Source organism: Carassius gibelio, chromosome B4 (genome assembly GCF_023724105.1).
Source record: "Carassius gibelio isolate Cgi1373 ecotype wild population from Czech Republic chromosome B4, carGib1.2-hapl.c, whole genome shotgun sequence".
Classification (NCBI taxonomy): Eukaryota; Metazoa; Chordata; class Actinopteri; order Cypriniformes; family Cyprinidae; genus Carassius; species Carassius gibelio.
The window spans coordinates 21,904,218-21,919,271 of record NC_068399.1 but is presented as its reverse complement, the minus strand read 5'-3'; the positions used below and the strand labels follow the sequence as shown (position 1 = coordinate 21,919,271).

The following is a 15,054-nucleotide window of genomic DNA, read 5'->3' as shown; positions in this document are numbered from 1 at the left end:
ACATACATGCAGCTCTTCCCACAACATGCAAATATTACATTTTTAACATCAAGTTAGAAATTTAAGGGTTTATGAGGAATAAAGCCAGGGGTCAAATGTAGAAAAAAAAGAGGAGCTTTTCACAAAATTGGAGAGAGAGCGTTTGCCCCATGCAATATGGTTCTCTAGTGCCCCCTAGTGCTGTCATCTGTTTCTTTTCACCCCAAAAAATCAAATAAAAAATGACCTGAGCTGGTAAAAATGAAGAAGTGTGTTGCTGACAAAAGCAAAAATGAAAAACCTGCTTGTAAAGATCACAATATTTATACAGAAAAACTAAATTAGAATTAGTTCTGTACTTATACATGCAAAACCCCATTTTGTTGTCATCAGAAAATAAAATGAAATAAAATGAATGAATAAATCAGATGTTGTAGAAAGATCAGATGTTGTAACCTTTAATAAAAAAAAAATACATACAAAAATAATGTTTTTTTTTTCTTTAAGGTTTGACCATAAAGAAAATGAAGAACCCCCCCCCCCCCCAAAAAAAAATAAATAAAATAAATATAAATAATAATCAATACGTTTGTATAGTCTTCAAAGTGTTAAGAGAATATATTAGTGATTTTTTGTTGATGGTTACACCACTTTAGGTTTTATGAGCAACATCTTTGTGTTTTTGTATTACTTTTAACTATATTTAAAAAATATATGTTATTATTGTATGATTTGTCACTGAACCATTGCCTCTGACCCCTATGTTCTGACTCTCTTTTTTTCTCTCTCTCTATTTTTTTATGTGCTACAGATATGGAGATATGGTTCCTAAGACCATCATAGGGAAGGTCTTTGGCTCTATTTGTTCTCTGAGTGGCGTGTTGGTGATCGCTCTTCCCGTCCCCGTCATTGTGTCCAATTTCAGTCGGATCTACCATCAAAGTCAGCGTGCAGAGAAGCGACGTGCCCAAAAGGTACCCTAGACCAGCCACCCATGACCCCAGCATGGGTCCACGGACTCTGATCTCAGAGCTATGGAGCTGGGCTCAAATGTAGATGTTCTCTTGAAATACAAGCAGGTCTGGCTGTGGCAAAGAGATTAGAGCTTGACAGGACCATGTACACACAAATACAGAAAAATGATGCTGGGATAGCATTTAATACAACTTGGCACAATGTGCTTGCGACCCAGATGTCTGCACGCTGAGTGGTGTGTGTCTCTGTGGTATGTTAACTGCAGGTCTCTGTGGAACCATCATTTTTAGTGCATGCCCAGATCACATCCCGTACTTCGACACAGCAGACAGAAACACAAACACACAGAAACAAGACACACAGGCAGAGAAACTTTGGGAACAGCAGAAAAAAAAAAAAGATGAGAGTCAGAATAGAAAAAAAAGAGAAAATGGCCACATATACACTGATGTTTTGGGTGCATTTAAAGCAATAGATCACTCAAAAATCTAAATTAGTTAATTTGTTATTAATTTGGCCATTCCAGATCTAGGTGCATTTGTTTCTTCATCGGAAAAGATTGGGAGAAATTTAGCATTACATCACTTGTTCACTAATGGATCTTCTGCAGTGAATGGGTGCCGTCAGAATGAGAGTCCAGACAGCTGATAAAAACGTCACAATAATCCTCAAGTAATTCACACAACTCCGGCCCATCAATTATTGCCTTGTAAAGTGTAATCTCCATGTTTGTAGAAAACAAATCAATCATTAAGGCATTTTTATTTCAAACTCTTGCTTCTGGACAAAATATCAATCCATAATCCATAGCAACACTGTCCTGAAAAAGCCCATTCGCTTAATGTCCTCTCTCATCAAAATCAACCAATATATTTCTTTGAACTCATTTCATACCGTTTTCTCTTGTAAACAGGGGGTTGATCTGTGCATATTTCTCTCCTGATTCAGACAAGATGGATATTTCCCTTGAGAAAGAATATTATGAATAGAAGACTTGTATTTTAGCAAGAAGCAATGGTTTGAAGTGAAAAGCGTGCTAATGATGCAAATAAACATGCAGCTTTTCACTTCATAAAATGTTTCTTGATGGACTGGAGTTGTGTGGATTACTAGAGGATTATTGTGATGTTTTTATCAACTCTCATTCTGACGGCACCCATTCACTGCAGATCCATTGGTGATGTAATGTCAAATTCCTACAGATCTGTTCTGATGAAGAAACACACTCATCTAGTGTATACATTGGATGGCCTAAGGGATGTCTTTTTGAGTGAACTTTTCCTTTAAAAGGAAGTGTCCTCAAATTCATTTCATTGGGTTTACTCTTATCATAACTTTGAATTAGGCAGCAAGTGGAATGTGGCTACGCTCCAATCAGTGATGATGGAATTTGCATATCCTGATGCTTAGCTTCAGGATTATTTAAAAGAAACGATTCAATTAATTCCGAAACCTCAATTAATCTGATTACTTTAGCAATTAAATTTAAATGTAAGTTTTACAGCCCATCTGCACAGCGACTGCCATTATAATCAATGGAGCTGTCCACACGCACACACTACTTTCATAGTCGATGCAATATAGCCTGCGGTTTAGACTTCTGAATTTATTATGACAGGAGTCTTGTGACCTGTCATTACATCTGTCATGGGTATTCCAGCCGTAAATCATAATTTCATGTCCGTATGGAAAAAAGGAGTCACTTCTGAACTTGCAGTAATTGACAGAGTGGAGTAAACCTTTTCTTGTTAGTGAAGGTTAGCAACATCTGTCTGTGTTTAGTACTCGACTGTTTATGCTTGTAGGCCGTTTATACCTGTTTCTACATATTATGCAATTATTTGGTCCTCATCAAACTTATAAATGACGTTACTCTGTATACAGAACAAATTTAAACACTAATAAGGAGTCACGACTGTTTTTAGCTACAGTGTGTATACGTGGCCAATGAGAACAGGCACAGGAAGAACAGATGCTGTGTTCTGTAGCTGGTTCTCCTCTGGGGGTGATCTGAATACGCAGACGTTGTGACATCACATCATATCTCATTAGATGAGCGTCTTCTCTTAATTTAACTCTTCGACTCCAGCCACCCCATGGGAGGCAGTTCAGATATCCCACTCCCCCTGCGCACGCACACACACACACACACACACACACACACACACACAGAAAAACAGTACAACTAGTCCACCCAAGAACAACAGTCTGTTTTTTCAGTTGACTAGGACTGAGAATGAGAGCAGGAGAGGGAGAAGTGAGAAAGTATATTAGGCTTGTAACAATACCAAAATTTCAGTTGTCGATACCAGTACCATTTATATGTTATAATATTAAGCCAAAAATGTGAATATTTTTTAAAAATGTTCCTATTTTAATGATTTTTTTTAATGATTATTCATAGCTGTCTTAAAGATCTGATATTTTGACACAAATGCAGGTTTTTGATCTGACAATTTATATGGAGATATGAAAAGAAAAGCCTGAAAAGACTGAAAATCAAGAATGAAAAACTTTGCCTTGAGTAATTTGACATTCTTTTAATTTAATTGTATTATTTGATCTACTAATTAGTATGCTGTTTTATTATTTTATGGTATTACAATAAAATGTATTTTTTTTTTTAAATACAGCAAAACCAGAAATATTGTGAAATATAATTACAATTTTCAGTATTCAGCGTCACGTGATCCTTCAGAAATCAATTCTAATCTAAGATTCTTATAATCGGTTTTGAAAACTAAAACAAAATATTTTTGTGGAAACCATGATAAAACTATGAAACCATTAATTTTTTTTTTTTTTTTTACTTTATAAATATCTGTCAATTTTGGTCAATTTAATGCATCATTTATATATAGTGTTAAAATATCAGCTCTTTGCAATATAAACCCAGCCACATTATAGAAAGAATTTATTATTTTTTTATTGTAGTATCAAAGAGCTTTTGACATCCCTTTTAGATAGGAACACATTGACATTCTTCATGTTGGATATGAGCATGCAAACCTCCAGTCACACCACGATCACATTCACACTCACACTGACCACGAGGAGAGGAAGAGTTAGGCTAAACGCCCGTGTGTTTGTCCACCTGAACAGAAAACCAGGCTTGCTAGAATTCGTGCGACGAAGAGCGGTGGCGCTAATGCTTATTTGCAGTACAAACGCAATGGGATGCTGGCAGAAGCGGAGGAGGAGGTAACTGTGGAAACCAAGTCGCCGGGGTCTCTCTTAATGGAACGTGACATGATGGGCTGGTGCATGTGAACCCCTCTTCCCCTATGGCAGTTCAACTCTCCGCCAGGGGGCCGGGGTCCAGCAGGGCTGCTGTCCCCATTCAGCGCTTCCGTGGTGTTCCTCTAACTCTCTCTCTCTGTCTTTCACTCTTTCTCACGCGTAGACTGGGTGCACCGGCCCCTCTTCCTGGTGGCTGGTCATGAGACAATAATCGTATGACCTCTTGTCCAATGGCAGTGTGGTGCATGCGGCTTGGCCTTGTGGGGGCCACGGCCATCCGCTCCAGTACCAACGGGGCCCCCCTGTTTTTTCCTGCAACCCTTTTCTCCATCTCTCAACTACTTTGCTTTTGGATTTATTACCTTTTGTATTTTGTCTACTTGTTGTTTTAACTGCATTTTTCGACAACTACTACTCTTGTGCTCCATGCATTTTTTTTAACATGCATTTTCGAGTGATTTTCTCACGGCTGTCCGGACTGGCCTGTGCTCGCTCTCTATCTCTCTGTCTTCATGACATCATCAGAACACATCACATGGAGGAATGAAACTGTCTGAGCTGCATGTCATTGTTTGGCCAATCTCTAAACGGGAGGCGGGGTTTAATGTGAGGCAGAGACCACTGGGCGTGTCAATCAAGTGCCTGTTGACCATTCGCGGGCTCTCGATAAATAGCGCCATAGTCCAGGGGTGTTCCATACTGCTCCTAAAAGGCCACTATCCTTCAAGATTTAGCTCCATTCCAATACGCCTGAACCAGCTAATTAAAGGGTTAGTTCACCCAAAAATCTAAATTCTGTCATTAATTACTCACCCTCATGTTGTTCCAAACCCGTAAGACCTTCATTCCTCTTCGGTACAGAAATTAGGATATTTTTCATGAAATCCAAGAGCTTTCTGATCCTCCATAGACAGCAAGGAAACTATTACGTTCAAGGTCTAAAAACATAGTAAGGACATATTTAAAATAGTCCCCGTGACATCAGTCGTTCAACCATAATTTTATGACGCTACAAGAATGTTTTGTGTGCAAAGAAAACAAAGAAAAATAATTTATTCAACAATTCTTGCTACATTTTTGGGCCTTGAACGTGGCAAAAAAAATATCTTAATTTGTGTTCTGAAGATAAACAAAGGTCTTACAGGCTTGGAATGACACAAGGGTGAGTAATTAATGATATAATTTTGTATTTATGGGCAAACTAACCCTTTAATGGCCACATCCGAAATCGCATACTTCCCATGTAGTAGGCAAAAACTGATTGTGAAAAGAGTCACAAATTCTGAAGAATTGCCAATATTCATTAAAAAAACTAAACTTTGCAGGACATTGGTCCTCCAGAAGCAGGATTGGGCTCTCTTGCTCTAATCGTCTGGTCACTGCGTCATGCTGATTCATTAAGGCACTAATGAGTTTGGGTACGGTGGTCGTCATGGTTCAAATACAGAAAACTTCTCCACATTTACTTTTTTTTAAAATATAAGTTCAATAGCCATTAACACACACAGAATACTCTTGTTCCTGTTGTCCGCTGTTTTTGAACCAAGGGCCATCCGCCAAGGTTGTGATGTTGAGAGAACAGGACATGGCAGTGACCTAGAGCTTACTGTTGTCACAATGAACTAGCCAAACGTTCTTCAAGATTGTCTCAATGTTGCTAGACCATTGTGAGAACCCGGGCCTTGCTGTCTTGTCTTTTCTCTCAGTTTCTTTCTGCTATAGGTTGATAAGCTGTTTGTTCTGTTTCTCCAATAAGGCATCAAAACAGGCCGGCCAAGCTTTGGTATGTAAGTCCAACCCCACTTTTGAGACCCAGCATCACCATCTTCTGCACTGCTTGGAGAAAACCACGGTAAGAACCTTTACACAAAACTGGAAGCTGTTCTCAGCTATTTAGCTTTGGCATAACTTGATATTATTGATATACTGGTGTCCTAGGAAGCATGCTAAGCACATCTGTAAAAAACATTCTGAGGTTCTTCTACTAATTTCTCAGCTGTTTTCTTACATTACGTTACATTCAATCGGGTTCAGTAGTTAGAGATCAGGTGTCCATATCGACCGTGTTTAAGCTGATAGTTCACACAAAAATGAAAATTGTGTTAGCATTTATTCAGCTGCATGTTAGATCACAAAAGGACGGCAGAGCTCCCAAGAAAAGCACCATGAAAGTATATAATACTTTCTAGTGCAAATTTCAAGGTTTTTCTTAAACAAAAAGGCCACGTTTTCTAAAAATAGCATTGTGTGAGGAACAGCCTTGGGTCTTTATTAGCTGCAAAACCTGGCATGATGTGATGGCTTATGAAATAATAACCATAACTGACATCAATTGTGTTTTGTGTGTAATATTTGAATTAAACTTCATCTGAGAACTGTGGCAGAAGGACAAAATAAGGGTGAAAGTGGACAACATTTGTATTTTTGTCTATACCCTTTAACATTAACCAGTACCAGACTTCTTCTGTCACTCAGTGCTTGTTGGTTTTCCACAAATAAGTGCAGTTTTTCTCTCAAGAGAAATCATTAGTCAGACACTGGCAGGAAAATGACAGCCACTGTTGTCCCCTGCCAGCTAGACTCATGACAGTCTAGAGAACAGACTGTGACCCGCTCTGGCTTTCCTAGGGCACTTGTTTCAAGATATTTTAAAGGAAAATTCCAGTGTCCCACTGAGAACGTGGGACTCTTTGAGAAACAGCAAAATGAATCTAGATTCAAGGACTCATCTGATGATATTTTTGACTGGCTTGCATTATTAAATGCCTAATATTTGTTACTCAGAGCTTAAAGTGATAAATAATTCCTGTTTCTTTCTCTTTCTCTTAGAATCATGAGTTTGTAGATGAGCAAACTTATGAGACAAGCTGTATGGAGGTTTCCCTATCGAAGCCGTCCATGTCCCGTTCCTCCTCGCTGTCCTCCTCTCCACATGGCCTGTCCTCCTGCTGCACACGCAGAAACAAGCGCAAGAGCTTCAATGTCCCTAATTCCAACATGGTTGCTGGTCGCAGGGGCAGCATACAAGAGCTCAGCACCATCCAGATCAGAGAGAGACCAATGAGCAACAGGTGCTCTCACAGCAGTCATGCACACTTACACACACATAAGGAGAAGGAATATGTTGGTATATTGGCTGGGGTCTGAATAAAGATGAGTCAGAGCTGTGTCTTATTTAGAAGTGTTATAATATTTACTATATTAAGAAGGTGAGTTTTTTTTTCAGAGGGGTTTGGAGTAGGGGTTTGTGTAGTGATGTAGAAGTTAAGTATGCAGTGCATGGTATTTTGCATGCATAAATCCAGTAATTGTGTGTAGTGCATGTAATCAAGAATGAATGTATAGAATATAGTGCATAATGTGCAGCATGATGTAATATGCACATGTATAATGAATAGTACGGAATATCTAGTGCATAATATGTAGAATAGTTAGTGCACTGATTTATTATGCATAATATGTACATTGTAATTAATTATGTAAATACTGCACTGTATTCTGCACTACTGTAAATTATGCATTCTGTATTCTGTGTAGTATGCATAATAGACATTTGCACAAATAGCACTGATTTAAAATAATATTAACAGAGTATAATAGAGTTAGGAAGTTTTTGATAATTTTCCACGGCATACCTGACAACCTGTCACAGCACACTAGCGTGCCGTGGCACAGTAGTGGAGGAACACTGTATTAGAGCACAGAATTAAAATAATTGTGCTGTGTTTTATGCAGGTTCTCTGTATATCTGGGTATTTGGGTTGTTCTCATAGTGATTCATGCTGCTGGAATCCTGTAAAGCTCTGTTTGTGACACTCCGACCCCCCAAACACCCCCCCGCCCTATCCCAGAATACTCTGGGAACGCTATCATGATCCCTCCAACAGCTGGTGGAATTTACCCATCAGCTGGATTGCATTCTCATCTGCCTTCTCTCTCCCTCTCTTTTCCAACACAGCCGCTCCAGTCTCAATGCCAAGTTTGAGGAGACAGTTCCCCTGAATTCGGAAGACCAGTCCTACATCACTGCCGCTGTCATCAGCATGCCCACACCTCCGATGACCACACCTGAGGGCGAAAACTCGGCCAGCTCGCCCGACTTCTTGCAAAGCAACATTGTCAGGGTGTCTGCATTATAGACCTTCCACCGTGACCATTAGCCATTTTATTTAGCGAGTGGACGCTGGAGCAGAAAGGATCGACGGAGCCCCCTAGTGTAGTGGAGGAGGCATTACAGCAGGATGGGCTATAGCTGGACCTTTTTTTTTTTTTTTAGCAGCTCCCGCCCAGAGATCTCAGTCTCTGTGAGCTCCTTCAGCTCCACCTCTAGGCCCATAAGTCATGTGACTCACACCGGGGTCCAATAGGCTTTCACTCAACTCATAGAGGAAAACAATGACCATTGTGGTTGTTACAGCTTCTATAATTTTTCAGTATTGTGAGTCTTTGAATCTGTTGTCTTCAATCTGACGGGATTTCCAGATTTTGGGACAAATAAGGAGTGTACCAGCAGGGGCGGGATTTTACAAACTTTTACACAGCTATACACACACTTTTGATACTTCAAAGTAAAGCTGGGCTCTACTAGAGTGTGCGGTCGGATGGTTTTGTGTGTGTGTGTGATCGAAACCGGTCTCTTGCATGTTTTGAGTAAGTCTTTGTCATTTTTCAATTCGGCATGAGCAATAAGGATTGGCTCGTTCTGTCAGAATGTGTGCTTTTTACTTTTGCCTAGTTATAGCTCTGTCCAACCCAACAAGTGTGTGAAAACAGCAGTTATGAGAGACTGACCTATTGATAAAGGTTAGAAATTGAGAAAAAAACCTGTCTAACACTCTCTCTGTCCCACCCATGTTGCGTTCACTCCTTGCCTGGCCTGATGAGATGTTTGTTATCCTTTTTCTTTTTTTTTTCTTTTTTGTCGGCAAAAAGCTAAATAGAAAAGAGAACGCCTCTTGTGTTTTAATATATTTGACTTTCTCAAACTGACATTGGAGGCTTGTGGACTTGAGCTCTAACACTAGCCATTCTGTTTTATACTCCAAAGTTTGCGAGTTAACTGTGAAAAGAAAAAATAACGTGCTTATTTATTATCTTTGTTAAAATGATTGTGCATGTTGTCGTACACATGGTGAAACGGGCCAGTGTTGACCAGAGCATAGAGCCCGCCCAGGACATTTTTTTCAAGTTCTGTCTTTTTCGTCCCTCCCTTTAAAGATGTACTTTTATCAGCAAACATTCTAAAGTTTGTCTATTATTTCTGGATAATGGCATCAAGTTGAGAGTCATCCAGTCAGATTCTCAGTACTGTTTTGGAGATTATTATAGCACTTAACAGATTCTTAGTACTGTTTTGGAGATTATTATATCACTTAAAACGTGAATCTCACAAAGTAACATTCAGGTTTATTTCACTCCCAAATCAAAAGAGAATAAATTACACTTTGCTTGTTTTTAAAATAACATTTTAGTGATAATTAAGCACACTCCACTCCATGCAAATTCTCATTACCATATTTTTTTTTTTTGTATTCTCATTCTCAATGGTGATTTTTGTTACTGTAATACAGTATTTTAAAAGCAAATATATCATGCTTCAGAATTATTGTAAAAATACTGTACTTACAATTGTATTTTGGCATTACAGTAATTGTAATTTGACAATTGTAAAGATAGTTTTGGGGGTGTCGTGGTTAATTGTCATGAAAATCTGTTTAGACTTTATGTAAGCAAAATATAATTTCTTTTGATTTTGGACAGAAATATGTCAGTGAGATTCTTCCAAAATGTATTATTATAATCCAAAAGTGTTGAGAGAAAAAAATATATAATAAAAAAATCTCTGCACAAGAAAAAAATTAATCTCTCTTCTCTGCCATTTAACCTCTGGAATTAACAAGAAAATAGTCTATAATGTTGATATTTTTTATACTGATGTCAGTGCAATTTGTGGTGAGGAGCTCTTAATGCGCCTTGCTGAATACACACACACACACACACAGACACACACACACACACACACACCACTGCCCTCCTGCTCAATGCCTGCACCCATTCTTGCTTTACCATGTGACTTATGCAACAAGATTCTTTTTGTAAAGATATGCTTTGTATTAAAAGGGTTAACTGGGGAATAGAATCTAACAAATGCATATTTTTAAAACTCAAATGGTGTTGATTATATATTATAAATGTATTTCAGTTGTAAAATATAAAAAAGAAAAGATGTAAACAGAAAACTATGAGAGATAGTTGCTAGTGCACCTGTGCTGTAAATTTGTTCTTCGGTGTAGTGAAATTTATTAGAGTTTTTTATTTTCTCCTAATTTCAATGGACAGAAAATTAAATGTCTCACTTTCTAAATCAACAACCGCAAAGGCTGGACCATCTGTTTAGGTTTGGAGATTTTACTTTATTTTTTCCTGTTTGGAGGACAGAGTGTATGCGCTCACAGACTCTCAGAGAACTTTTTCTTCTTCTTCTTTTTTTCGGGATCGACAAGGGACTTTTAAAGCAGACTCCCTGTTTGTGATATAATGTACATTTAAATGATTACCAGGTGACGACGGTCCTTTGGAATTTGTTACAGCTTGTGTTATGGACATTAAAATATTTGAACTGTTGATAAACAATGAAAAAAAATACAAACCAGTTGTTTAGTCCGGTGCAGTGTCTATGAATAAATAGAATTAATTCATTGTCCTATTAAAAACCAGATTAAAAGAAGACAATGGTTTTGTGATCATTTTATTAATCTTAATCAATTATTGAAATATGTTTCTACCTTAAAATAAATAAATAATAAGGAAATTATGACTTTATCTCCAAATTACAACTCTATGAAGTTGCAACTGCGAGAAATAGTCATAATTGCAAGAACAAAAGTCACATTGTCCAATATGTGGTGTTATATTTCACAATGTGACTCCATGTCTTGAAATTATGGTTTTATTTTGCAATAATGTCACAGTTTGACTATTTTGAGCTCACAATTACCTTTTCTATACTTATTTCTACACAGAAAACAAACTTTAGATGGAAGTAGTCATTTTAAAGACCTCATGAAACCCATATATGTTGTGTCTGCTAGCTTCGTTAGCATTTATATGCTAGCATACACTGAAAATGTAAACTGTACAGTCTGTTTCTGTAAAATTTTTATTGTATGCAAATTTTAGCTGTAACTGTGTGAAATTTTTTGAGCTATAGGCTATCAAACCAAAAATTACCTTTCTATTAGTTGTGTTTAAGGCCCGTTTACACCAAGCACGATAACTATAAAGATAACGATAAAGATATAGTTCTAAAAAATCGTTCTCAATATTAAAGAATAGCGGAGTCCACACCACAACTACAACGATAAAGGCACAGAGAAATGATATCACTGGAATCACTTTCAGAACTATTTTTTTTTATGAACGATAAAAACATGGCCAACCAATCAGAATCAATCCTGCTGTAACGAGCTTGAGAATTTAAAGCAGCAGACGCACGTTCGCTTAGAATACACAGACAATATCGTTCGCTGGTGTGGACGCTAATATCGTTATCTTTATAGTAATCTTTATAGTTATCGTTCTTGGTGTGAACGGGCCTTTAGAGGGTTGTTCAAAGTCCTTACCGTAAGTAGAAACAATACTAATAGCAAGTCAGGAAGGCTTTACTCTCTTCCATTACCAGCAGGGCATAATTTTCCTCAGAGGCCTCTTTCCCATTTTTTAGATTTCACACATTTCTCAGGCGGCATGTTTAAAGGGACCGACTTTAATAGAGGCAACGGTTTCAACCTCTATAGGCACTTAGCATGATTACGTTACACATGAGCATCCTAAATGCGATGACTGCTCAGTTCCTCCTTTATACACAGGAATCGAGGGATGAGGAGGGCCGGAAGGCAAGGGATTGCACCAATTTTTCAAGCTCATTCAGAACAAGCCAAGTGCAGGTCTGTGGTGAGCTCCCAGCAGGCGAGCGATAGTGCTACGCATTAGCATATTTCCCATCACGCCGAGGGTAATTGAGATGTTTGAAGTCGGTTGTAGGAAGAGACCGTATCTGAGGGACGCGGAAGGAGGGGGACCTCGCCGCACACAGGGGGATATTGAAGTTGGACTTCATACAAGCTGCAGCTGTCCTCTCCGCAGCTATTTTTGCGGGGAGGTGAAAGGTTAATGGTTTTATTTCCCTGTTGACTCGTTTTACTGTACTCCGCGAAAGGAAAGAGGGAGCGAGACTGTCTATATGATAGTACAGTCTGTGCGAAACACTCTGTACATCTGCACCCACGCTAAACAGCGAATGACATGAAGTCGACCGATCTCAATTGGTTCCTTTGGCTGGAAAGAACCACGTTTTGACAGTGATTTACCACAGTTTGTGAACACACACCAGCTAACATGATATAAGGCTAGCTTTACGCTCTCTGTCAGGCTCTCTCTCACACAGGAGATGAATAGAGAGTGGGGGGTGTTAGCAACAAGAGAGGAAACAGTATGTCTTTTGTAAGCTTGTGTGACGGCAATCCTGTGTGTTCCTCTCTGATTCATAAATTAGATCCTCCACCGGCAATGAGTGGTGAGGAAAGAGGAAGCTGACAGAAGCATTTCTAGCTCTCTACAAGCTATGTTTGGATTAGCATGCTTTGATGAATTCTGAAAGCTCTCTGACCCTCCATAGACAGCAACGCACATGCAATACTCCCAGGTCCAAAAAAGCAGCAAGGACATTGGAAAACACTCCATGTGACATCAGTGGTTCGGTCGTAATTTTACAAAGCCACGAGAATGCTTTTTCGTGCACAAAGGAAACAATAATAACAATTTATTCAACAATTCTTGTCCCCAAGTTAGCATCTTCCGCCTTTTGGAGAGTACCCCAGGACATAATCAGTGCAATCAGAGTTGTTTACATTCAGGATAAAGCACGCATGTCAGAATCCATCAAAAATATAATAATTTGTGTTCCGAAGATGAACAAAGGTTTGGAACCACATGAGAGTGAGTAATTAATGACAGAATTACAATTTTTGGTTGAACTAATCCTATAAGATCTTGTGAAAGAAATTCATGATGCCACTGCTTGAAATGTTTAGTGTTACAATGATGCATTAGTATGAAGAATACAGTGCAGTTTACAGTATTCTAGTGTCCTATTCAAACATAGCTTGTGTCTTTTTCCATGTGTCTACTTCCTCCCTCTCTAAGTGCACTATCCATTGAGATGTTTTATACATTGCTTTACATCTGTTCTAATTCATGAAGCAGGCCAAAGCTAAATCCCTTCGCTTTCCCTCAGCCAAGGATGTCTCCCGTCAAGTCCAGAACGGGGCCAAAAATTCCTTCCATGTTTCCACCCAGTAGCACTTAAGCGTGACACCTCTGGAATGCTCACACTTACAAAAGAGCACTCTGCAGAAAATCAGCTCGATTCAGCGGAAGTGAATACGCAATAAAACAAACAGGCTCTACTTCATGCCTCAGTTGTTTGAAATGCACCGTTATGGTTGTTGCTAGGCATGAAATTGGTGAATTATCTGCCAGAGACATGTTAGTGAAATATGCTGGACCTCGCAGTGTTGACAAATGTTTGACCATTCATAAGGAATTTTAGGCCTTTAAAAATGTAACAGTTTTTTGAGTTTGCATTATAAAACGGTAGTTTGGAAACGTTACGAAACATGAAATCATAACTGACTATTTTTAGTGAATGTCCATTTCTTTTGATTATTTAAATGAAAACATATAGAATACTTATCCGTACACACACACACACACATATATATATATATTACACAATATATAGAATATGTTGTGTAATATAATATAAAAGAATAAAATTAAAATCATCTGTACTGTTTATTTTTTTAATCTTTTTTTATCCCTAAACCTGTTGGTGTTCAAGATCTTCCATAATTTTCTCCTTTGACTCATCTATTATTTAAAAATCAGGGTACACATTATGTTGGCAGAAATGTCACTTGTCTATGAACATACACACACAGGTTTTGAGTAACACCATCTCGTCGTGTTTAATGTCCTGATTCACATGCAAAAGGTTTCTCAAACTTTCAGCAGAGTTTAATCCTATTATAACCTATTTTTTGTGCAGACTACTGCATAGAAAAGTATTACTACTTTTGAGATCCAAAACACTCATTAATGCACCATTCCATATGAAACAAATCACAGAGCTGTTAAATTAAGACATGAAAACCCGCACAAATTTATCCTAGCATCTTCATAATGAGCTTTTAGCAGCAACGTCATTCATTCCAACTGAAAAATCTCATTAAGACTCAAACTTGTGTGTGTTTCTTTGTGTGCGTGTGTGTGTGTGTGTGTGTGTGTATACACAACGTATTTTTCCTTTCCTTTATGACTGGCAGATTTCACAATATGAATTGGTTGAGAAAAGCCAAAGCAAACTGTTTATGTTTTGCATGTCACACTCTATATCTTAGACAAAATTGTCATGAATGCTCATTTAAATGAATATGAATGTTTAAACAAACATTTAAATAGTACCACACAAACCTTTGCGCTAGTGAAGAAAACAAGTCGGAGTGTTTGAAGTCTGTCATAGCTTGGTGAAAGAAGGAATTAGTAAATTTTTCTGAACAAACTTGAGGTAAATTCTGAACACAGTGTGAAGTGAAGGTTAAACGATTGCCAATTTTGGACTAAGATAAAATCAATTTTTTACAATTCTTGTTTCACATGGCAAAGTAGTGGCTAAAATCACCAGGTTTGCAACTATGTCAGTGTAAGTGATGACGGGATATTTCACTGAGAGGAAATAAGATTTAAGTGAAAATGGTTCACTCTAGAAACCTCCCTCTGGAGAATTCAAGTCCGTAGAGA

General features: G+C 38.2%; 1 protein-coding gene across 2 annotated transcripts in view; it reads left to right on the top strand.

The window, feature by feature from the left end:
- Window positions 1-10,920, top strand: part of LOC127956715 (potassium voltage-gated channel subfamily D member 2-like) — a 121,372-nt gene extending 110,452 nt beyond the window's left edge. The window contains exons 3-7 of one of the 2 annotated variants that reach the window (XM_052554883.1): window positions 791-953; window positions 4,057-4,155; window positions 5,951-6,046; window positions 7,024-7,265; window positions 8,153-10,920. In XM_052554883.1, coding sequence (XP_052410843.1) covers window positions 791-953; window positions 4,057-4,155; window positions 5,951-6,046; window positions 7,024-7,265; window positions 8,153-8,333 — 781 coding nt within the window. In that variant the 3' untranslated portion in view covers window positions 8,334-10,920. The remainder of the gene's footprint in view (window positions 1-790; window positions 954-4,056; window positions 4,156-5,950; window positions 6,047-7,023; window positions 7,266-8,152) is intronic. The other variant, XM_052554884.1, reaches the window with a different exon arrangement.
- Window positions 10,921-15,054: the final 4,134 nt, after the last annotated feature.